The 26,080-nt window shown below is 41.7% G+C and overlaps 1 protein-coding gene across 2 annotated transcripts in view; it reads left to right on the top strand.

Moving 5' to 3' along the window:
- Window positions 1-26,080, top strand: part of CNTNAP5 (contactin associated protein family member 5) — a 294,516-nt gene that overhangs the window by 158,626 nt on the left and 109,810 nt on the right. For both annotated transcript variants that reach the window (XM_028742744.2, XM_028742734.2), the window contains 4 exons: window positions 810-1,074; window positions 3,337-3,486; window positions 9,887-10,058; window positions 21,262-21,368. In XM_028742744.2, coding sequence (XP_028598577.2) covers window positions 810-1,074; window positions 3,337-3,486; window positions 9,887-10,058; window positions 21,262-21,368 — 694 coding nt within the window. The remainder of the gene's footprint in view (window positions 1-809; window positions 1,075-3,336; window positions 3,487-9,886; window positions 10,059-21,261; window positions 21,369-26,080) is intronic.

The following is a 26,080-nucleotide window of genomic DNA, read 5'->3' as shown; positions in this document are numbered from 1 at the left end:
GACCAAGAAGATTCATGTACAAAGTTAACGTGGATACACCTCCACAATGCTGTGATCATCCTGCCCCACTGAGCTTGATGGAGGCACATGCTGTGTAGGGCAGCTTATAGGACTAACATTGGACTCCTATACATCAGGAGGTAGGGAACAGTTGGCTCTTCAGCCCCGGGAAACCTAGCCAATGGTCCCAGCAAGTTTTTCCCCTCCTTCCTCTTAAGTTGTGAAGAGTTTTTCTTCTCATGGTTTACTGGGCTGCATGTCCAACAAGTCCAGTAATGATGCTGATTGTGGTGTCCCAGGGTCTCATGTGGAGATATTTCCCAACCCTGTTGTTAAATGAGCCTGACCCTGGTATCTTCTCTATGCAAAGCATGGAGTCGGCTCCTGTTCTATGGCCACCAACCCAGTCAAGGCATGTAGAAGGATGTCCACCTCACCCCACTGCCAAGTCTAAGCTCTGTTTTCCAGCCAGTGCAACACTATGTATGTGTATTTCCTTGGCCCAGGGCATGAATGTGCAAATGCAGTCCTATTCCTATTTAAAACTGCAGCAAAGCACTCATTCTCTACACAAATAGGATGGAAATCAGCAAGGAAGTGTCTGTATAACTGAGAAACTGTCTGGTTCTATATGTTGCACACACACACACACACACACACACACAATCCTAAAGGTACATTATATTCCTGTCCTCCTTTTGTGATAACTGCAGCATATTCAGAGCCACTGAATGGGAAAACAGCTTGATGGTTGCCTGTCATTGTCTCCTTCCCCTCCCCACCCTCCCCTTGTTTTTATTACTTTCCAGGGTAATGTGACTTTTGCCTGCTCAGAACCACAAATCACTCCCATCACCTTTGACAGCTCCAACAACAGTTACTTGCTGTTACCAGGCACTCCCCAGCTTGATGGCTTGTCAGTTAGCTTCCAGTTTCGGACGTGGAACAAGGATGGTTTGCTGCTATCCACGGAGCTGTCAGAAGATTCCGGTTTACTCTTGTTATACCTCCAGCATGGAAGGATGTCGCTCATCATCCAGAAAGGAGCAGAGAAATATGTAGGCGTTAGTGCAGGTATTGCACATCTAATAGAAACATTTTCTTTCTTTCGGATTCTTTGTTTCTATACTGGCTTTCCAAATTAAGCAGCTCAAAAGAACAGTAAACATATCAATATGTTATTGTACCTACATACAATGAAAACATAGCCATAGATCTATCAAACACATGCCATGATACAAGTGTTTGTCTCCACATTAGGAAGCTAACAAAAAACATCACAATTAAAGTTCCTCTAAGCACATGATTTGCCCTTTGGAATGAGTTCCCAGTGAAAGTCAGCCGGTTCCTACCATGTTGACATTTAGATGCCTGCTTGAAACTCATCTGTTCACCCAGGGTTTCCTTGATACAGTGCTGTTGATGCATTTTTTTAAAATCATAGAATCAGTGCTTTTTTCTGGGGGTACGCAGGGGTACGCATACCCCTAAACATTTTGTGAATCTAAGTTTGGTCTCATTGAGGGGCAGTATTTCAATATGAGTAGGGAAATGAGAGTCCCCCTAAACATTTTTTAAGGGGAAAAAACACTGCATAGAATCATAGAATTGCTGAGCTTGGAAGGACTCCAAGGGTCAACAAGTCCAACACCTTGCAATGCAGGAAGCACAGCTAAAGAATCCACAACAGGTGGCCATCCAACCTCTGTCTAAAAACCTCCCACATTGGTGGTATAGATTTTCTTTTTTTTGGGGGGGGGTGAATGAATGAATAATAAATACAGCCTCCAAAAATACCATTTTATTTAATAAACTCTTCAATAAGGTCAGTAACAGAAAACTACATCAATATCAAACTGTTTGATATTGAAGTATCACAGCAGAAGTTGAACTGAAGTATCACAGCAGAAGTGTTGTAGAATGCTGCAGAAAACAGAGATGTGTTGATCTCCCGTCCATGCCAAATTCTCCCCATTATGCACCAAATGGAGTAGTGCTTTACAAACATCTTTCAGCAGCCTTTATAACTGGAGTCAGACAGGGTGCCACCCACCCAGGTCAGGTGGAAATGAGCCAAAGAGAGAAGCAGGGAACAGATCTTCTAGGCCTCATAGGTGGCCAATCCCTGGCTTTCCAACATGAAACACGACATCAAAACAGTATCCTTTGTTTTAAAGGGAAGTGAACATTGGGCAACTCAAGCTGAGAAGAACCATCTTTTATTCCCTCTGCCAAATCCAGCGAGAGGGAAAATCCCAACAGTATGCTGGCTTGTGGTTGACATGACAGCATGCCCTTGGCTTGATAATAGGCTGAAGGTTATTGCATGCTGATATAGCAACTCAAAAGACAAGAAGTAGTAAAAGCACAGCAACAAATCTAGCCCCTTAAAATCTAGAGCAGTAACTGCTGCAGCAAAAATAGACAAAGTTCTATGAACAAGATAAGCATTTATATGCATGAACTTCCTTGCATCCAATGGAGTAAGTTTACAATACCAAGGAAAATAAGTAGTCTTTAAGATGCCATAGAATTATTTGGCAGCAGTCCTAAGTAGAGCCAAACCAAAATTCTTTTAGCTTTTGCTCTCCTTGTTTTGGTAAGCAACCCCCCCCCAATTTTTTTATCCTTTTATCTTTGTAATAGTTATATTCAAGCTTATAAACCCCAGCCTACTTTATGCAGTCACATAGACTGGTGGAAGGGTGTAAAGAAATTGAGTCGTATCCAACAAAGGACATGATCCGCCTTCTCTAACTTGGCTGGGGCTGATGGGAGCTTCAGTCCAGTTTGGGGAATGCTTCTCCTCAGCATGCATTTAGAACAGTGTTTCTCAAACTTGGGTCCCCAGCTGCTATTGGACTACAACTCCCATCATCCCTGGCTGCTGGTCCTGCTAGCTAGGAATGATGGAAGTTGTAGCCCAACAACAACTAGGAACCCAAAGCAGAAGACAAAAGTCTAAAATTCAACAATTCTTTAGTGGGACAAAGAGGGAACAGAGGATTTACAGTGCCTCTAAATCGAAGGCTTCCTTCTTTAGTTCAGTGGGGTGCAAGGATATACACTGGTATCCATCCCCTTCATTGAAATGAATAGAGATATTTATATATGTAACAGCTTCATGTAGTGTATGAGGACTCTGGCTCTGGGGACAAGTTTCATGAATATTAGCTTGTTTATACCTGGTGTGTGTGTGCTCCCCCTGACATTGCCTGAGTGACAGTTTTGTTATTTCCCTAAAGGACAGTAATTACTCACAAGCTTCCCCTCCTCCTCCACTTCCTTCTTGTCCCCCATGAGTAGTTGATCTCTTTTCCACTCCTTGTTTCCCAGGCAGCAATCTGTATGATGGTCTGTGGCATGCAGTTAACATCAATGCTAGAAGACATCGCATCACCCTAACTCTCGATAATGATGTAGCATCTACAGTTCATGCAACCACTGTTTCACAGATTTATTCAGGGCACAGCTACTATTTTGGAGGTATGTTGCTTTCCAGTGCTGTTGCGGTGACTAAAAATGATGAATCTGTCCATTTTTGTTAGTTGTTATTCTTAAAAGAACCAATGTTGTTATCTATTATGTTTTATGTATGTATGTTTGTATGTGTGTGTTTCCTTATTTTAAAAAGAGGATCTGTTAGTAAACAATTATCACATGTCTCCCAAACCATTGGAAAGCTACATGTTTTGGGGGTTAGCTGTCAAAATAGATAAGTCACAACATACTGAGAAACCAAAATACACAGACGCCTCTGAAATGAAAATGTGTCAGCCCTGTATGCAGCCTGATGAATTTGATATAAGTAAGATGGTAGAAAGTTTTGGGAAGGCAGATAATAATGGTTAGGAGTGGATTGCACCTTTTCACGTCAATGATGGATGTATCTATATAGGGTTTTGTCATGCTGAGTTCCAATTGAAACCCACAGTGGAGAAGTGCAGGGATAAGTGCTTATTTTTTCATTACTTTCAGTCAGAACTAATCATACCTAAACTGCTCTGGATTGCACTTTAAACATTTCCTGTAAATGATATCCAGACCATGTGATAAGTTTTCTTTTGTTTGTTTTGGTGAGTGACCTCCACTTAGTTTTATATTGCTGGAGAAGGAGAAATAGCAGAAGAGAGTATGTCCTCTTCACTTTCTTCAGTCTTCATATCATCTATATAAAAAGGTAAAGGTACCCCTGCCCGTACGGGCCAGTCTTGACAGACTCTGGGGTTGTGCGCCCATCTCACTTAAGAGGCCAGGGGCCAGCGCTGTACGGAGACACTTCCGGGTCACGTGGCCAGCGTGACAAAGCTGCATCTGGCGAGCCAGCGCAGCACACGGAAACGCCGTTTACCTTCCCGCCAGTAAGCGGTCCCTATTTATCTACTTGCACCTGGGGGTGCTTTCGAACTGCTAGGTTGGCAGGCGCTGGGACCGAGCAACGGGAGCGCACCCCGCCGCGGGAATTCGAACCGCCGACCTTTTGATCGGCAAGCCCTAGGCGCTGAGGCTTTTACCCACAGCGCCACCCGCTTCCCTTATCATCTATATATCTGCCACTATTTGAGCTCACATATGGACACAGAAGGTGGTGGTGGTGGGACAATGTGTGCACATGCATGTGCACATTTGAGTGTGTGCACTTTCTTTGGGGAAAAATGTAAGAGCATAAGAACAGCCTGCTGGTCAATGGCCGAGCATCATGTTCTCACAGTGACCAACCAGATGCCTTTGAGAAGCACACAAGCAGGACTCCCCTCACCTGATTCCAAGCAGTTGGTATTCAAAGGCCTACCCAGTGGAAGTGGAACATGGCCATTGTGACTAGTAGCCATGGATAGCCTTCGCCTCCATATATTTGTCTAAACCTCTTTCAAAGCCACCCAATCCTTTGGCCATAACTTAACTACTTGCTGCTGGCCATAACTTAACTACTTGCTACTTTCTTTTATCTGCCCTGAATCTTCTAACATTCAGCTTCAATACTGACTGACTGCTTCAGAAGGAAATATGGTGCCTTCATTATACACCTTTAGGTGCCAGGCAAAAACGTTCCTCTTTAACCAGGCCTTTGGCTGTTTGACACCCAAGGCCCTTTTCAAATGTGTTTTGTGGGAGGGGGTTACTGGGTTGTTTTTGTTTTTATTACGTAGTTTATGTTTTTATACTGTGATTTTATGTTGTAACCACCCCGAGACCTGTGGGTAATAGCGTGGTAGGGACCCGGATGGGGCTGTGGTCTAAACCACTGAGCCTCTTGGGCTTGCTGATTGGAAGGTCAGCAGTGCAAATCCGCCTGACAAGGTGAGCTCCTGTTGCTCTTTCCCAGCTTCTGCCAACCTAGCAGTTCGGAAGCACACCAGTGGAAGTAGATAAATTGGTACCACTGCGGTGGGAAGGTACCGTAAACGGCATTTCTGTGTGCTCTGGCTTCCATCACAGTGTCCCATTGCACCTAAAGCAGTTTAGTCATTTAGGAATTTTGAGCACTATAGTTTTTTAAGGGTTTTCTGGGAAATGCAATCCTATGAGGGGTAAGCTGCACAGTCCAGAATTCTTTGAGGGAATGAATGTGATTGAAATATGCTTTAAAGGTATGATGTGTACACATTGTATATATCATATGGTCTGTTCTAGTCTAGCAGCATATAAGAGGTTTCTGGGAGGTTTGGCTGGTCATTATGTAATTCCCTCATTTTGGCTAGTGATCACTGTGGGCACAAAAACTCTATTTGTGTGACATTAGCTAAGGCTCCAGAATTTTGGCTTGTAGGAGACATTGCTTACTCCCATATTTTCAAATATGTTTGCCTATGAGCCACTCACATATTGCTTGTTCAGACAAGGCAGAATCACAATAAAATAATTGTTCTTCTAGTATACTGCCAAATATAATATTTTAGAATCACCATAAGTGCTACTTGCATTTGAATATACACTTCAAAATGGATTCCTTCCAGTAGTACCTTAAAGACCAACTAAGTTAGTTCTTGGTATGAGCTTTCGTGTGCATGCACATGTATCTGAAGAAGTGTGCATGCACACAAAAGCTCATACCAAGAACTAACTTAGTTGGTCTTTAAGGTGCTACTGGAAGGAATTTTTTTTGTTTTGACTATGGCAGACCAACACGGCTACCTATCTGTAATTGTATTCAAAATTGATGTGTGTTATAAACTCTTTGAAAACATCAACACATAGAGTGCAAAAATTAGCAGTTTTCTTTATAACCAGGGGCGCCGACTTATAAAAAATATTGGGGGGGCCCATACCGACTTATAAAAAATATTGGGGGGCCCAAGACCTCCAAACCGCTGCTGCTGGGGGAACGAAAGGGGCGAGCCCCGGGCTGCCCCGACCTTAAGTGAACCTGTGAGGGCCCGCCCTTTGCGGCAGCCGATTGGCTGCCGCCGTGGGCGGTAAATATTAATGAGCTAGGGGGAATCCCCGCTTCTCGCGGGGCTGACGCCAGCCCCGCGAGATTGTTGATGGGTCGAGAGCCCGCAACCCCACCCCCTCTCTAGATCGGGAGTGGCTTTGTTTTAACTCATTACTGAATGTATTTTAAAAGGTAACTATCGTCAAACAAGGAAAATAAAAAATACCAACATAATTTTGTGATTTTACAAAGCATAATATAACCAATAATTTTCTTAAATTATTGGGGGGGCCGAGCCCCCCCCAAACGAATTTTTGAGGGGGCTTGGGCCCCCTCAGGCCCCATGGAGTCGGCGCCTATGTTTATAACTATGAAGTGTTGCTTTCCAGTTTTTAATTGAAAGGTGTTTTTTTAAAAAAAATTGTTATCAAGCTAGGGGCTTGGTGGGTATTTATGCCATCCAAAGCTCCTGTGATTAAAATCAAGAAAGAGGACAACAGTAACATTGTAAGCAATTTAAATAAGCACCCTCGTGGAGGCACAATTAACAGGCTCTCTGCATTTGGGCTCATCTTAACCCCTATATAAAGTCCTTATAAACTCAAATCTTTCTTTCTGTAGAAGCAAACATAACCAGCAAGGTGGGAAAGATTTTGCACCTCTGTGTATTTCAGAGTTATCTTTGGAGATTTTAAAATTCTTGCTTCCTAAAAGTCCCTTCCTTCCTTCCTTCCTTCCTTCCTTCCTTCCTTCCTTCCTTCCTTCCTTCCATCTGTTTAAAGATGAGCTGCGTGCATCCTTTTAAAATAACAACAGCAACATTGTCTTAACCCCCCTTCACCCACCCACCCACCCACCCACCCACCCACCCACTATGCTGTGAAGGGTAGGACAACATTTGCCTCAGTTTAACCCTGTTTGGCTATGATGACTGCTTTTATATTGTGGCAACGCTTCTGTTGCTAACCTTTGTGCAGGATATGGTGGGATTAAAGACTTCTTTTTGGTTTGACTTTTGCACCTATGATATTTCACAGAGTTTACTCTGTGCTCCTCGATTATATCCGGAGTGCAAACTGCTTTCAGATGACATTTTCATTTCCCCTCTCCGGTTCTCCCTCAGCGTAGCAGTACTCTTAGCCCAGATGCTGACATGACCCTAGCAAGCTGGTGTAAAGCTCAGCGCAATTTAAATGCCATATGGAAAAAGGTGGCATAGGGTTTCTAGGGCATACCTTATCAGCAGGCAGCATGGAGCCAATACTTAGACATCTGCCAACTGTCAATTCATTGCTACTATTACCTAATTGTATTAGCCGATGGTCATTCCATGGCTTAGCCAGGCATATAGAACCTTTAATTCTATTCCTGTGTCAGTTTGCTTGCTCAAGTGCTGTGGAACTGATTCCTGGATGGGCCTGCACAATCTGTGACCCAGCAAGCCCAAATGAGCCACCCGTCATATATTATAATTTGTCACTGGCTTGACAGTCTCCCCATTTTGGCAGGGAAATGTGCGAAATCAGTCTTGGTACATTATAGTGGGCTGCAAGGGCTTAATCAGAACAAGCACAACAAGGGAAATGGAAGCTTATAACGGATTAGGTCTTCCTGTTCTATGATAACACTAAGAAGTCCTGGATTCAGAGAGATGGACTCACTGTGAAAAGTGTGGGAAGCATAACCTGGCAGAATCTCATCATATAAGGCCTGAGATGCTGAGAGATGGGGACAATATTTGTAATCACATAAAGAAGGCTCAAGATGCAAAATGTGTGTGAATTTATTAAATATAACAAACTGGAGGATCTGCAAAAACAAAAAACAAACAAGCCACAATTAACCACATTCAGACATAGGCAAACTCAGCCCTCCAGATGTTTTGGGACTACAGTTCCCATCATCCCTGACCACTGGTCCTGTTAGCTAGGGATGATGGGAGTTGCAGTCCCAAAACATCTGGAGGGCTGAGTTTGCCTATGCCTGGGTCAAATCATAGGAGTCTGAGTAGGTGAGTCCTTGATAAGGAAAGATTGGATCCCTCCCATCTCCTGGGCATGTTTACAGTTACAGTGGTACCTCTGGTTACAAACACTTCTGGTTGCAAACGCTTCAGTGTTACGAGCTCTGCTAACCCAGAAGAAGCTGCTCCTGGTTGCAAACTTTGCCCCAGGATGCAAACGGAAATTGTGCGCTGGAGGGCCCATTAGCAAAAGCACACCTCAGGATAAGAACGGTTTCAGCTTAAGAACGGACCTCCAGAACGAATTAAGTTTGTAACTAGAGATACCACTGTACAATCTATGGCCACACAGCAAAGGATTAGAAAGTCATTCTCCCTCCTTGCAACATGAACCTTGGGTTTTTCAGACTCAACAAGCACACCATGGCTCTGCTATCCAGAATTCAATAAGGTGTTCATGCAATGCCTAAAGCACACCCCCAAAGACCTCCCCTCCCAAGCCAAAGGAACTGGAAGGTGAATAAAGAGTGCCCTTAAGCCATTAACACATCAGATGTTTAACCAACCAGTTCTGCTTGCCTGGACCAAATGCCACATGCGGCTATCAACTCCAGCAAGTTTGCCTCCATCCCCAAACACACAAGATTTCATAGAGAGCTCTTTGCAGATCCTCTAAAAAATGTCACAACCCAGAACAGAGAGGTGGGCACCATCATCTCTGTAGAACTAGGGAGAATCAAACCTCTTTGCGCTATGGGAATGTTAAGGCAGCCCTGTTCAGGGAAGTTTTTAACGTGTGATATTTTAGTGTATTTTTGGTTTCTATGGAAGCCGCCCAGAGTGGCTGGGGAGGCCCAGCCAGATGGGCGGGGTATAAATAAATTATTATTATTATTATTATTATTATTATTCCACCCACTTGGGCCAGAATGAAGTTTTCACTAATCAACTCACTCCCTGCCGTGCCTTGTCAACCTTAAGAGGATGCATGGCTGCCCTCCAAGCTTGGATGAGGCTAGTATTGTCTGGAGCCAAAGTTCAGATTCAACAAAGATCCCCTGATAACCTAATATAGCCAGATCTGTCCTTTGGACAAGGTTCTTTTCTCCTCAGTGGATAACAAGGTTGTGTGACGTAGGGCCAGCTGCATCCAGATGACAGGGTCAGCTGTACCTGCTATACAAGGGTCCTTCCTCATGGAATTTGTACAGATGCTCCTGGTAGGTTCTGCCCTTCAGATCCAATCCTCAGAAATCCAGTTGAAAACAGTGGCAACTCTTTTACTGAATCTTGACTGCACTTTGTAGCTTTAAAAGAAGACAAGCAAAAACTTTGAGCTTCTCCAAGTATCTGTATTCTGTCAGCATTATTGCCTGCTTTCTTTCTTTAATTTTTATTTATTGCCATAGAATTTGTAACCTGCTCACATCGAGCAGGCAATGAGAACACTAGGAATAATTAGACCTTCCATCAGTGAACCCCCAAGGAAATAAATTATCATTTAAGTATTCTTCATCTCACTCTTTTCTCCCCTCTCTGTCCCACAGGGTGCCCTGACAATTTTACCGATTCAAAATGTTTAAATCCCATTACGGCTTTTCAAGGCTGCATGAGACTCATCTTTATTGATAACCAGCCCAAGGACCTCATTTTAGTTCAGCAAGGTTCCCTGGGGAATTTTAGTGATTTGCGCATTGATCTCTGTGGCATCAAAGACAGGTAATTATTCTCTCTTCTTCTTGTGTGTTTTGTTTTCTTTCAGCCAAGTGGCTTATAAGTACAGTTTGCTGTAAGTGAAAATTCTAATCCTCCAACATTAGGTGAAATGGAGTAACTGGAGAAAGTATTGCTGGGAAGAATTTGGAATTGCACGAAGCATCATCTCTTCCACTCACTCTCTCCTTCTCTCTCTCTCTCCTCCCCCCTCCATATTAGTTTGTGGGAGATGGAGTATGCAAATTAAATCAAGCTGCAGATTTGTGCAAAGATTAAATTTTATGCACAAACAGAATTTGATAGCTTTGAAGTTGTAAAGGGATGGTAAAGAAAAGGAGATGTTTGAATGATCAAAACATGTCATTGCCTTATCACACTTTCTGTTTTGCTTAAATGGAATCCTTTACAGGTTGCAGTTAAGTGCATACCGTAGCAGTTTTTAGAAGCATAGTAAAAAATAAAATACCCCCCTCCCAATTCATGTTGTGGAAATTTCAGAATTTTAGGAAGTAACTTGAAAACCAGCCTGCGGTACCAAAGTGTGATTTCACCCTTATCCAGTTTCCAAGTTGCTAGTGATGAGTTCACTTCAGATGACCAGGAAAAGAAGCTCTGCAGACATAGCTACAGTGGTACCTCTGGTTACGTACTTAATTCATTCCGGAGGTCCGTTCTTAACCTGAAACAGTTCTTAACCTGAAGCACCACTTTAGCTAATGGGGCCTCCCGCTGCTGCCGCACCACCACCACGCGATTTTTGTTCTCATCCTAAGCAAAGTTCTTAACCCGAGGTACTATTTCTGGGTTAGCAGAGTCTGTAACCTGAAGCGTATGTAACCTGAGGTACCACTGTATTATTATTAGCATGTCCTCTGGTAATTGATGAACCTTGCTTCTGAATAGGCATGCATTAATTTGCACTATAAAATAGGGATGTAGAAATTATGATGATTGATTTTAATGTTTTTCTTGGAATTACTGTACTGTTTGAATTTGTACTTTAATATATAAACCCACCCTGAGACTGTGTGTGATGAAGAGTGGGTTAAAAAAAGAAGTGAACTGTGTGGCTTAGTAAAAGTGCTTGTGAGCTTGTAATATTTTGTGGTCTTGTTTGCCAGTTTTCACACTAAGTGAGAAAATAATCTATGTTCAAGTTGCAAAAGTCTCTCTGTGGAGGGGGCAGAAGAGGTCATATATGTGAATCTGTGCTTTTCAATCTTACCTCATTATGAATATATACTGAATTTTCAGAATGTATCTTGCTTATTTTTAGTTTGAGCTTTAAGCTCCCAATTAATTTCTTGGTTTGGGGATGGATGTGGGAGGTGTGTGTATGTGTAGAGGCAGTGTTCAGAGCTAGGTGAAAAGACTTTGTTTCTGTAAAGTCCTTGCTCCCATATGCCAGAAGGAATGAAAGAGGCCATAATTAAAATAAATTAGGACACAGTTTTATTAAATATCTAAAATGGATATTAGTTCAGTTAGTCTAACTAAAGATGAGTGAACTTGTCTCTGAAAGCATCCTACTTTTCCAGGCTTTCTTCAAGAAATCAAGGGCAGGGACCTTTCTCTTTTAAAATGAGGAAAAACCAAATGCAAAAGAATCACCTTCCTGCTTACCTTCCTGCTGCTCCAGTGATCTTTTCCCCTGCAAGCTTCCGAGGCTCTTATTTCTGAGTCAGTGATGCAGGCATAACTACCACTTCTGCTGTGGGAGAATGACACAGATTCCCAAGCATTTCATTCACTTAGTCATATCTACAATAGTACTCAGTTACAAAGCCTAGAAAAATTCTACCTATATTGTCCCCATGTTACCTTATAGCTAAGATACAGATAGCACAGAACTTGGAATGCTGATAATCAGGCGAGCCCCCAGATGACAACTCACGCATATGTATTTCACCATACATGCAATCTGACCCACTTTTGACATTACTGTTGAAGCTGGAAGAACAAAAAGTGTATCAACCAAATTACACGAGCCATAGTTCTCTGGGTCACATCATATGTTATGAAAGACAAATGTGGGTTCTTAAATATGTATGCCTGGATGTCAGGGAACCTGACAGACATGACTTCATGCATACTTGAAGGGTGATCAAATAAATGATAAAGAAACTAATACTTTTGTTAAAATAAATGGTATAAACCTGGGTGGGGTTCAGGGGTTCCAGCTAACCCCAGCGTATGTGCCATCATACTAATTTGACCCTTAGGGATGGATGAACCTGTCTGTTTCCTGTTTGCAGCATGTGTTCATTCATAGGTCCATTCGCTTCTATTTCTACACTCACCTGCAATTTATTTTTTAAAAAAAGATCTACATAAAAATTTGCATGCAAATCCATAGTTAAATACTATTTTGGGATATGTTCTATCTTTTTAAAAATTACATGGATTGTGACATGTTTCTTTGAGCCAAGAGCTGTATTGCAATATTGGGAGAAGTGTAAAGTCCCATGGATAGCTATATCCTCCTCCTTCTCCTCTTCCTCCTCCTCCCTCTTTGTGAAGATCTGTACTTAATCCAGGCACAGATCAAGTCAAGAAGACGTTGGCCCTGAAGACATATTTCAGCTTCCATCAGCACAAGTCAGCATGGCCAATGCTCAGAGATTATGGGAGTTGTAGCTCCGCAACATCTGGAGGGCCACATGTTCCACACCCCTGAATTAATATCAGAATTCACAAAGACTGGATACCTGCCCACTCCATTCCTACTCCACTCCGGGGGGGGGGGGGGACTCTCTAAAGCTTATCCGGTCTACACTTACTTTCAGGATCAGCACAGATACTGGCATCTACGCAGTGAAAACAGAAACAAAACCACATTGCAACACTGTACCTGCTTTTTTTGTACTTCAAGTTTTATATTTTGCATTAAAGAAGTATACACTATGATTCCACAAGAATATATCTAGAATACCAGTCACCAAATAATTAATGTAATGAGAGCCCCAGAGTCCATCATTCTGTACTGCAGTGTTCCATATGTGTTATTTCAACCTCTTTGAAAAGCATCCCCAGTGCTTACCACTGAAAACCTCTGTAAAATTACCTTGTTGAAGTTGTGAAATTCTTCTGCAGTAAATCTCAGCTCTGTCGCTGGTTGGCTGATAAAATAGATGAATAGAATGCTCCAGCTTTTCAGTGAAGAGGAATTTTATCTCTCTATTTTCTACCAGAAACCACAATAAGGATAATGAAATTTCTGTCGAGCACACGGATGACTTTGATGAACACGTAACGGATATTTTAAGCACCACAGGTTCTATGGAAAGGCACTAAGTTTACAAAAGCAATTTCAGAAGGTTTCAAAGGGACTTGGTGGATTACTGGGTGATGGACGCTATCATCACAGCCTCTGTGGAAATCTAGGTGAAACCAATTAACAGCAAATAAATGAAAATACAGAAGGACAAATTTTGGGGGAAATGGCTCTGGGAAGTCTCACTACTTTCCTATTAGTTTGTCATCATTGGTTTCAAGTACAAAGATCATAGGTCACAGACAGGCAGCGGGTGGGTGGGTAGTAACATGGTTAATGAAATATAATCCATCTTTTCCTGTAATGGTAAAAATTGAACTTCTGCAATGAATCCCAGAAATCCAAATTGGGATGTTTGTGACCTATTGCTTATCCCCTCAGTCCTCATGTAACTGTAATTTGCCTCATTCCCCCCTTCCTTACCCATGTCTTTTCATACCTTTTATTGTTTTTCCCATTGTTCTTAAACAGCGACCTATTTTTACCCACTCTCAAATAACTCACTCCCTTCTGCTGCTCAGAATTTTTTAGAAACCCAAAGAATTGTGATTTGTATATGTATGGTGTATTTTTTTTTAGTTTGGGCCCACCATAAATTGGGTGAAGTAACACTAAAGTCTTGTCTTAGTCTACCCTCTTGATTCAGAATGGCACCTGGCATTCAAATGTCAATGAAGATGCCCCACCTCCACCCCAGACTCTCATTCTGAGTTTAATATTTTAGTGGCAGCCAAAGCTATGTCAAAAAACAGGCAAAGTCAGGTCAAACTGACATTTCGGACCACCACATTGATTCTAAATGGCTCCCAGTATCCAAACAGTGATGAAGTCTGCCCCCTCCACCTCACAAACCCTTATGTCATATTCGGTGGCAATATATTGAGAAGCAGCTAACCCTATAGAGAACAAATAAATGGACAGACAAAACACTTTCCAATATATACAGATAAAACAATTCAGGTACAGCTATTTGTTGCCCTGATGTTCAATCCAAACAGAACTCCAAGAGAGGAGGTCTTAAATGGGACAAAGCATGAAGACAGGATGTGATAGCTAGACTTGTATGTTGTTAATAGTCCCTACCTTTCCAACATAAATGAGATATATTATATACTTTGGACACAAAGGCTGTAGAGTGCAGATCACTAGTGAGATGATGTGCAGAGTGAAAGAAAGGATACCCATTGGCTACTTCAGAAGTAAGGAAAGCATGACAAAAACTCTGTTCCCACCCATGTTAATGTCACTGAACTTTCTCCCCGGTTTGATAATTTTCAAGTGCATTCTGTTCCTCATTAAATGATGAATAATGCAAAACCAACCAAACAAACAAACAAAACACCAAAAAAGGGAAATTATTTTTGGCACAGCACTCCTCCTAATCAGAGATTGCTTTTAAAATAGATGATTCTCCTTTCTGCCTGCCCTGATGTTCTTAAACCAACCTGAATTTATGCTTGGAAATTTAATTTCAGACTTAGCATTTTCTGCTCAAAATTGTGCGTGTTGTATTATAGAAAGCAGACCAGAGGGAAATTACATCCTATTTCAGGCTAAGAAAAGAGAGAGACAGAAATGAAAAGGAGAGGAGAAAATGAAAACAGAGGGTTGTTTTTGCACATGCAAGCTCTTTAACATTTAATTTGTGGGATACAGCTGATCTCAACTTATTAATTCTTTTTCTTTAAAACTGGCCATGGAAACTGGAGAATCTTCTTTCTAATTATGCCCTGTGTGTTTCAACTTTATTTGTTTTATAGTGAAATCAAATTCCCTTGCTGGGATTGAAGAAGCAAATATTTAATATTGTCTTTGCCCTGGAATAATTAACCTGCAGTGAGCTAGAAAAAGTTGTCGAGAGAAGACATTGCTTTGCACTCCTTCCTTCACTTCCTTTAACACCCTGGCTTTGGGGATCTTGAACTTTCATTGTGCACTTACCTTTCCCTTCCTGACAGTACACAATTTCCAGAGTTTACACTGTTTGCATAACTGCTCCCTCATGATCAGTGGATTGCCTTGGAATTAAATGTAACAGGGTAACCGGCCTTGATGCTAGAAGGGCCTGAATGGCTCCCTTGAGCTATGCATGGGCTGTTCCTGAGTGAAGCACAGGCAAGTAAACAAGCTGCCATGTCCTGCAACTGTCAAGTGAGATGGATGGGATGGACATATGACCATATGGAGCTGCCTTATGTGAAAACTTATGTCTGGCAACTTCACAATTCCATGAACAATGCTACAGTCATATACAGGAATCCCCATTTAATTGTGAGTAGGCATACATAGGATTGCACAGCCATTTTTTAATCCAATACTGTTGCTTGAACTGCTATGTATAGCTGAAGATGTCAGGGACTGAACCATAGACAATAAACCTGAACCAGTTTCTCTGGAAAAGAATTTTCCAAAAACTCGTCCAGTTTCTTATTCTGACTTTCCCCCCAAATTATTGGAGAATTTTGGAGAATGCATTTGTTGTGCAGTGCCCTGTTTATATACAGGCTTGATCATGCAGTTGGAGATGGCTGGGTTTCCCTATCTGATTGTTCCTCAAGTATGCCTGACAGGGAGGCATAATAAAACTGAGAAATGGCATTGCCAGCTCTCAGAGAGCCGAGAACTCCTTCTGTGATAATTATCTGGCAAGAGTTTGTTTATTATTTGTCAGGAGCAAGGACAGTGTGAAATTAGGCAATCAAGCCAGAACAAGCTGGGGAAGGAGCCGCAGCAGGAAGCCACTTTCTCTGAAAACTCCCATGGACAGAAAGAGGGATAATGCCATGGGGCAAGGCCCCATAGTTTTGATTATTCCTTTTATAATTCCCAGCACCCTCTTCCTAGGATACTACTGTAGAAATAGGACTGTTATCCCAAAAGCACAAGCAACCAGAGACATTCCTCATTTATTTGTCCAGATAAACTCTCCGGAAGAATCCAGGACTCTCAAACTACAGTCCAGTATCCACATTTTGTCTCTTTGGACTTGTCCTTGGACATAGCTTAGATGCCTGTGTCCAGGAGGTGACGATGCCTGCAGCAGCTAGTTCCTGCCTGAAAGCAGAATGTATAGAAAGAGAATCTAAGATACAAGTAATTTGAGACAAAGGCAATTTCATCGAGACACTTCTCTATAACACAGTACTGCTGATAATGACTGTGGAGGGGTTGAAAACCCAAGCATGTTTGTGCTGTCACTATCACACACATAAATTGATACAATATGTGTTGTGTGAGATAATTTTTATTAATTTTATTCACAGGGGATATAAATGACCTATACTGAAACAGTACATCCAGATAAATTTCTTATCAGGCAGGGCTAAAAGTTTTGGAATACAAGTTATCTCGTGTGTGTGTGTGTGTGTGTGTGTGTGTGTGTGTGTGTGACAACTTGTATTCCAAACCTATTGGCCCTGCCAGATAAGAAACTTATCTGGATTTACTATTATTCATTTTTTCTAAGGATCAAGCAGTCACAAAACCAATGACTACACACACACACACACACACACACACACACACACACACACACATGTAATATGTATTCTACACAGAGTGAGATACATATCAACTGTGGGTTATGCCTTTCAACAATGCAAATAAATAAATCCTTATTCACCTCACTTATAATCAAAGTTTTCCCTGTCAAGGTGTGGAATTGTACTTTAACTATAGCTTTAAACAAAGCTATATTTCTGGGCAGGGCCAGCACTACCATTCGGTAGCAGCCTCAGGTGGCAGATGATGAGAGGCAGGGATTGGATAGAGCTGTGTATTCCTGACCTGCACCTCCTAAGCTAGTGAGAAGAAAAATTCAGTTGTCAGGCTTTTAGGCTTCTGCACATGAATATTGTGTGGAGTGGATATACACCATCTTGTCCTTCGGCTTAGGCAGAAAAATATGTGGAGTTGGCCCTGTTTCTGCATGAGTAACACACAGTAAAGGTGGTGAAAGCAAATGCACGACAGGATATCAAGCCCTGTTTAGTGTGGATTATATCTCTGCTAGGCTAATTCTGATAAATAATTATGAGGTAATTAGACAAATAATTGTTAGCTAATTAGATACAATAACCTCACAATGCTAACTATAGTACTGCGTCCCTCAGTAGAATCACATAGCACATAATTCCTTTTTTTAAAAAAGAAGTGTTAGTTATCTGACTAAAATCATAAGCAAAGTCAGCTTGTTTCTGAATAAACAAAATAAGTTAAATCCTTAAGGGCATTTAAAAAAAAAGATTTCAACCTACATTGTGAAAATGAATGGGGTGGGGAGAGAAAAGGGACTGCAGGGGGCAGTGAAAAATACTGCAGGACAAATTACAAAGTTGTTTTTCATGGAAACCAAACGTAGCTCCATGTAGCTCAGTACAATCTACTGTGAACAGTAGCACTTCATCCTTGCTACTCTGATAACATTCAATCATCAATCAATCTCCTTTATTGGCATTTTAAAAAGTGCATTGTGTACATGGATCAGAACACAACACAATTAATGAAATATAGTACGAGATACTTTAGGATAAAACTGTCCAGACATCATGAGGTACGAAGATGGCCCTTAGGACCTATGGTGACATAATTTCATAGCATCACTCAAAAATCTTGCCACATTCTCCACAACGCCATTACTACAATTGTTCAACACATGAGACACCCTGGAAGAGTCAGTGCGATTAATCACCACCTTCAATAAGAGGGCCAAATACTTATCATATTATTATTATTATTATTATTGTTGTTGTTGTTGTTGTTGTTGTTGCATAAAATGGGCGATAAAATAGAACGTGTGTGATGGATTCAACCTGTTTTGTGCCACAAGGGCAGTAGCTTTCAGAGTATGGGATTTTTGAGAATATACCTTGCAAAACTGCAGACGGTAAGACGTTAAATCTTGCGAGGGAAAGAGCTCTGTGTAGGTGGGGATCATAAAGCTGGTGTAAATATGGAGTGTCCTGGCCAAACAAGGGTGGAATTCCCAACCTCAGTGGGGAACATTGGGAGCTATCCTATCTGGGCCAGCAGCTTCCCCTTGCTTTAACTGCCCTATTAACATTTTTATTTCATCTGATGAAACTGGAGGCCACTCTGGGGCATCAATTTGCATAGAATGATGACAAGCTGTCCCACTGGAAATATCTTCACGCAAGGCACTTGAAAAGTAGTGGTACCAACCATTAGGCGAAATAGGTGGAGAGGAGATTGATGTTAAATGCCCCAGAAACTAAGGACGAGAATCAACTTTCATTGTTTGAGGTTATGGCATAGTGGAGATGTTTCCATTGTTTGTTGGTATGTTCAGATCTCTTTTTTCAAAATAAGATTCAACCTCTTTTTTCAAAATAAAATGCTGCGGTAAGTTTTTAGACTTGAAATATTCTGGGGGTAGGCCAGTGGCTTTTTCCTTATGGTGTTGTCGGAAGATATTCTGGATGTGTTCTTTGAGATCGCTGCATTCCTTATCAAACCAGATCACAGCAAAGGGCTCCTTGGGTTGTTTTCACACTTTGAATTGTTGTTTTGAAAACTCATTCAGAGATGTTATTAGGATTTCAAATCATTCAATAGCTTCTTGGGGGATTACCAAGTTAATTATAGAAGCTCTATGTTCCAACATGAACTCTGTTTGGAACAGTTTGTGAAGTGAGTCTGTGGTCCAAGGGACTCTAAGCAGGAAATCTTTGCTTGCATCAGGAGTCAGAGGCAGTGCAGATGTGAGCACAGGATTGTTAAATTTGGTGGCCAGAGTCAAAGAGGAATAATCACCAGGGGTGCGGTTGCTCACCATAAAGTTCATGGCTCGAGCTGGATCAGTTCTGTTGGCAGGGGGTTCTTGAAGAGGATGCATGGGGAAGGGGGAGTTAATAGTTAAAATAACAGGAAGGTGATTGCTCTCAATGCGGTCTCCCACCTGAAAGGTTTAAACCTGGTTTGTCAGAGCAGAGGAGCCTAAGATGTAGTCGATCACTCTATTTCCTCTCCTGGAGATGAACGTGAACTCTCCTAGCAGGTCACCTGGTAATGAACCATTCAGGATCACTCTGTCGAAATGCACACACAACTTGGCAAGGCAAACTCCAGCTTCATTTATATGGGTGTCTCTGGAATGTCACATGACAGAGAGAAGCTTGGGCAGGGGATCCTCATTGTTGAAACCCATCTCTCTTGCAAGCTCAAAATTGTCTTTATCCACTCTTGCATTGAAATCACCTGCAATTAGCAGATCAATATTGGGGAATTTGGTCTCCAGATTTTCCAAAAATGATGTGAATTGGTTCCAATAGCCCATCAGTGTCTGTTTGTCAGGACAAGGGGGGATATAAACGTTGATTATAATTAGAACCAAGTTTGAATATCTCAATAAGAACGCCTGGGCAATGTTGTCATGTGGCTGGAGGGAAATGATTTCAAGATTAGGCTGCCGAGTGCAGAGAAGGGTTAGTCCAGCTTTATATCAGCCCATGATGTTGGATTTATGAGCTAGGAGGGAGTACGAATTGAATTCCTCCAAGTTTATTTCATAGTGAGCCCAGGTTTCTTGTGATAAGATGATGTCAAATGACTTGATAAAACAAATGTCTTCAGGGTCATTGGCCTTTTCCCTCCAGCCTGCTATGTTCCAGGAGAGGATCTTAATCACCAGGGCCCTGGAGTCATGTGATATCATTTTAACATGGGAATGATGCCAGGAGTTCAGACTGGATCTTCCTCCCAAGTGAGTGAGCCAGAGTCTGAAAAACTCCAAACAGCCTTTTTCTTTGTCCCAATAAAATTTCATAAATATTTAAAGTGTAGTACCTGGGAGAAATCTGCTTTAAGTTCTATTCTGAGGGGGAACCTAGCCCTCAAGAGTACCAGCAAAGCTGATTCTGCATTTATGTCTGCATAACTAAGGCTTTGAAGTGAGCTCTCAGGTTGGGTCCACCACCCACTGTTCCCACTTCTGTTGACTTCCTGTGCTTTACTGCAGTTCATGTTGCTTTCTTCGTTTCACTAGTACTTGGTATCAGAGCTCTGGAGGGGGAGAGCATAAAGTATATTATTCACAACCCGTTCTCTTTTTATTTTTATTTTTAATAGCTCTCTTTACTCATATATCCTTGAACCTACTATAGCCAGATACTCAGTTTAGCACCCGAAATGTCAATGCAAACAGGAAAACAAGATGAAAGTTTTGCATCTCTGTTCATCTTACATTACTACTCCTTATTGGAGGCCAGAATAAAACATACAATTTATGTTGCCTAGACACAGATGGGACCCGGGTGGCGCTGTGGGTAAAACCTCAGCGCCTAGGACTTGTTGATCATCAGGTCGGCGGTTCAAATCCCCGCGGCGGGGTGCACTCCCGTTGCTCAGTCCCAGCGCTTGCCAACCTAGCAGTTCGAAAGCACCCCCAGGTGCAAGTAGATAAATAGGGACCGCTTACCAGTGGGAAGGTAAACGGTGTTTCCGTGTGCTGCACTGGTGCCGGCTCGCCAGAGCAGCTTCGTCACACTGGCCACGTGACCCAGAAGTGTCTGCGGACAGCGCTGGCCCCCGGCCTCTTAAGTGAGATGGGCGCACAACCCTAGAGTCGGACACGACTGGCCCGTAAGGGCAGGGGTACCTTTACCTTTACCTTTAGACACAGAAAGAACACAAAGTTATCCTCTTTTTGGTGTTAATTTTGACTTGATTTTGAATTCATTCTGTTCAGTGCAAGCTATTCTTTTGAACACCTTTGTTTCAAGCTAAGCAGAAAACCTAGGAATGGTTTCCATCTATGCACCAATGTTTGTAGTCATAGGAAACATAGTGGGTTAGGAAAAGTTATGCAAAGGGCAATATGTTGCACATTTCATTGCATATGTAATCTGGTTAAAAGCAACTAATACCTTTGTTGTTGCTCTTGCTGAACTGTCCTTTCTCACCCTCCTCACCCAGGTGTCTACCAGACTACTGTGAACATGGAGGAGAATGCTCCCAATCCTGGACAACATTCCATTGTGATTGTGGTGAAACTGGCTACACAGGAACAACATGTCATAATTGTAAGTGGACCACATTTCAAATGACTGTAGCGTAAAAGCACAGAGGCGAATTTATCATTTAGCAAAAATGCAAAGTGTTTCTGTTACACAGGTTCAAGAAATGGAAAATTGGGAAGTTAATTCACACCCCAGTCCTATATTAGAAAAGAATTCATCACAAAATTCAATGAGACCTACTTGTAAGTAGGTATACAAAGCTGGGGCCCAGGCACTGAGCTTAGACGTCTATGCCCACAGTAATTTCAAATATTTGTTAAAAGAAGATCACAGACCTTGATCCTTCACCAAGCCTGAAGTCTAGAGGCACGTTAAGCATGTTCCTGGTGTGCACTAGGATATTGCCTGGATGGGGTGAGTAGAGATAATATTGAAAGAGTCTTGCAAGGGGTGCTCAGGGAGAGGAGAGCAAGCAAAGAAGAAACCAAAATAAAATTAAAACCTGATCTTTGAAAGATTGGTACGGAATCCAAAAGTGTGTAAAGGGGAATTGAAAAAAATGACCAATGAGAAGGCATCAGAACAAAAAGGGATTGAGTAAAATCTGGGAAACTTCTAGTGATTGGTAGATTCGAGCAGGTATTCAAACAAAGATATACCGTAGGTAGTTAAACTAGAAGGATGCTGGTAGTCAATCTAGAAGGTTGACCTAGGAGAATGAATGGATGAATGGATTTGCCTTTTGAGAACAAGTTATGTCACTTGAGTTTTTTAGCTTATCCTGGAAGTGTCATTTTTCGTTGTTGTTGTGTTTTGCAATTCTGAACTGGTTGAGGGATCCTATCTCTGGAGTCCTATAGCATAGTGTCGTTTTGTTTATAAATCAATTTTCTCATTATCTCACTTGCCCCTTCTTGGGCAAGGTTCTTGAGCAGGTGGCCGCAAACCAGATTCTCCGGCACTTTGGAAGGAAACTGATTTTCTAGATCCATTTCAGTCGGGGTCCCTCTGGAGTGGCTGTCCAAGTTGGGGATGGGTGGTTGTTTCCATGGGGTGCTGATTGGAGAGTGCTCCAACCATAACAAAAATAACCATTTTTGCAAGCTAGCTTCCTGAGGAGGAAATAACTTATTGGATCCTCATGACCTCCCTAGTCAGAAGGCCAAGCATAGAGAAATTAATTACAAGGTGGGTTATATTATAAAACCAAAGCAGGGCGAGGAGTGTCATTTCCTAAGTTCATCCACTTCAGCCAAACCCATCTTTGGCTGAATTCTGAGGACAAAATGGAGGCCACTATCAAAAGCCACATAACATGAGCAGCTGGGGAAAGAAGGCTACAGGCATGGCCTCATCTCCTCACTGTCTGAATGATTACAGGGAGAGGCAGAAGGTGTTGCATAAAATTAGTGGGCTGCAGGCAATGGCTTTGAGATGGAATCAAATCTCCTTCGTACCTGCTTCATTTCCTGCTGAAAGATACCAAATCAAATTAACCTGATAATCACAGTACCCCATCTGACTATCCTTTCCATGGCCTGCAGTATATAGTAGTGTGAAACACGGCTAACAAATGCAATAATTAGCAACAACATACATCCCAGCTAACTGGCATATATGGAGAACGTTCCTGTTTGGCCACATAGCTGGTATCTAGCTAACCTCACATTGCTACATAGGAAGGGTGGGATAGGAATCAGCATGGTGTGTATCCACATGTCCCATCCCTGAGTTGCCTCCCCCCCCCCCCCAGTGGCTCTAACTGCAATTCATTTGCCCATTGTACTCTGCTAGACGGAGGCACTTTTTCATTTTCTTCTCTTTTGCGGTGGTGTTCCTTTATTGCATTCAGTACAGGTGAACCCCGAGAGCTTGGATGATAGGGTTCTTTTTGGCAGATTTCAACATGAACAATAGCTGAAGGTATTTGTTTCACAGAAATAGATGAAAATGTACTTACCCAACAGAACATTTGTACTAAATTGACATATTTCTAGGCATGGATGTTTGAGTTTTTAAAAATGCTCATTTCCCACTTTACATGCTGCATGAACCATGTAATGATTCTGGAAAGTATTTTTGTTCTGGGTTTTGAAAGCAATCTGTGGTGAGCTGCGCTTGAACGAGACCTGGGTTGCAGTGTTTCAGACTTGAACTTTCACATAGCAATGCAATTTTGTTTTATTAGAAACAGAGGCATGTTTCAGAGTAGCACTTTTGAAATGAAGATCACGGCAATTCAATTTTTGCCAACCCCAAAATATGCTTTCATTTTATGAAACTGTCCTCTTTGTGTGCAGGGAGGAGAATCAGTAGCACTACAAAGACATATGGTAACTGATGCTCTGAATAGTCTCTCAGAAGCCTAAACTGGAGCATTGGCTCTTATTGTCCTCATGGAGTCTGAAGCATTTTTGGGTTTTTTCCTATTTTGTTAATGGTTGCTAGTTCCATTTTCTCAGGAGCTAAAGTTTGGTGAAGCACCTAGAGAGGGACAAAGTAAAATGCACATACGGAATGGCCTAATTTAAAGTCAAGTCTATTTTTCTGCATTTTTTCCTTGCCATTTGTTTTTTTCAAGATCTGTTTGTCAAGTGTGCAGCTTGATCTACAGTTCAACATCCTGATCTGCACACTGATCCAAGACTGGTGAAATGAATATGTGCTCTCCAAAACGTGGACCAAACTGGAATCCTCACCATTATTAAGTGCATAATAATGCATATAATATGAAATAAATGTTGGTATTTGTAATGGAACCAATAAAGCCAGTAGCTCAAGTCTCATCAAGATCAAGGAGTGAAATGGGATTTAGAAGGGGGTGGGGGATACTGTACAGATAAGTCTGACATCATGATTTTCAGAAAATTCAATCCCTAACACTGGCTGATTATAGAAATGTTTTCTTCTGCATTATATTCAACATTGTGAAATCTTCCACTTTCCCACTATAGATCACAGGAGTCTTCGGAGCCTCAGGGTTCTCTTGCTATTAGAAACCACCTTGTAAGCTCTCCACTTGGATGAATTCTGAGCTTTTCTTATTCTCAGAGCCCTCCTGAGATCTGTTTATTTAAACAGTCTTGTTTCCCCATTAATCCTCTATTCCTTCATAGAATCATAGAGTTGGAAGGGACCCTGAGGGTAATCTAGTATAACCCCCTGCAATGCAGGAAACTCAGCTAAAACATCAATGACAGAGGACCATCCAACCTCTGCTTTAAAATCTCCAAAGAAGGAGAGTCCACAACAACCCGTGAGAGTCCATTCCACTGTTGAACAGATCTTCAATTAACCCTTCCCCTCCATGATTTGTCACTGGGTTGGCTAGCTCTGGAATCACCTTTTCCTTCCTCCCATGGCATGTCCTAAGTCAGAGTGGCAAGTCTTGTCTAGAGCCTAGCTTTTTGCCCTTTTCTTTTTAGGCTTTTCCTTCTCCATCCTATCTCCATCTTGCTTCCTGAAACACAAATTCTTGTTTTTCCTTTCTTCCACTGTCACTACTGACATTCATCTCTCCACTCTGGAGTTCATCCTGCCATCCATAGATTATATATTCCCTTGGTGATGTAACAGAAATAACTTCTCCCTTATGTTCTGAAAGATGTCAGCATGTCCAAACATCATGCTATGAGATATTTAACAAAAATTATTACAGTCCCTGATATTTGAATCAGTACATGCTAATCTTATACATACAAAAAAAGGTCTCTTAACAAGTTTCCTTTGCTGCCAGAGGGATGTTCCCTACCAAAAGAAAAAGAAAAGGAAATGTCAGACAATTTCCAATATAACATATGCAGAATATTAACACAGCTCCATAAATGGAAATTTCATCCCATAGGAAATGCCAACATTTCAACATTCATTTTGGCTCTACGTTGAAATGAAATACTCAGATGTACCAATATTCAGGTAGACTGAACGTTCTGCTTTGGTAAGTGTCATTTGATAGATGAATACTTTCCCCCACCCAGCCGCCATGAAAACCTGGCTTATTTTCTCTCACTAAAATGACATTTCTAACTGGAATAAATTTGACTGGGATATCTTGATTATTTCCATGAAACAGGAACCACATTGACCCAAAGAAAGGTGTATGTGTTATCTACATGCGGTATAACTTACATTCCTTATATTTTTGAATGTCCTAGTGGTTAAAATTAAAGCATTTCTCAAGGAGTAGCCAATAACTATTTTATTTAAGAACAATGTGTGCTTACTAAGTAGCTATTACATTGTTTAGCGACATAGTGTCAACAAGTGCCTCTCTTGCTATCATGTCTTGATAATGTCTCATCTTAATGGGGTACTTGACTGTTGTGAGAAGATACCTCCAACAGTAGGCAGACCATAATTCCCTAATGGAACAAACAGTTTTAGTGGCTGTGATGTATAGACTATTAGATATGCCTTTTAGTCACTTGTGATGTACCAATTTAAGAAGGGATGATATGGTTACATGCCACACCCAATCACCGCCACAGTGGTAGAAAGATTCCAGGGGGTTCCAGCCACTCATGTGGGGTCTGTGTTTCCGTCAGAAATTAGGCACAGCAGAGACCGCATTGTCTTTATGAAATATAGATTATTTACACATATTTAAACCTGCATCTAGATGGAGAGGGTTCAGGGAATTCATATCACAGGAGAGTCATTTGTTGGCCTCCAAAGAACCACCAGCTCAGACCCACAAGCAGAAGAATCAGCCATGCTGCCTCTATCTCATGGTTAAGATGTCTTCTTTTTCAGTGCCGCATGGCATTCTGCCCACT

The sequence above is a fragment of the Podarcis muralis genome, chromosome 1, assembly GCF_964188315.1.
Source record: "Podarcis muralis chromosome 1, rPodMur119.hap1.1, whole genome shotgun sequence".
Classification (NCBI taxonomy): Eukaryota; Metazoa; Chordata; class Lepidosauria; order Squamata; family Lacertidae; genus Podarcis; species Podarcis muralis.
Note: the sequence above shows the minus strand (reverse complement) of the source record. Positions and strands in the feature narration are given on the sequence as shown.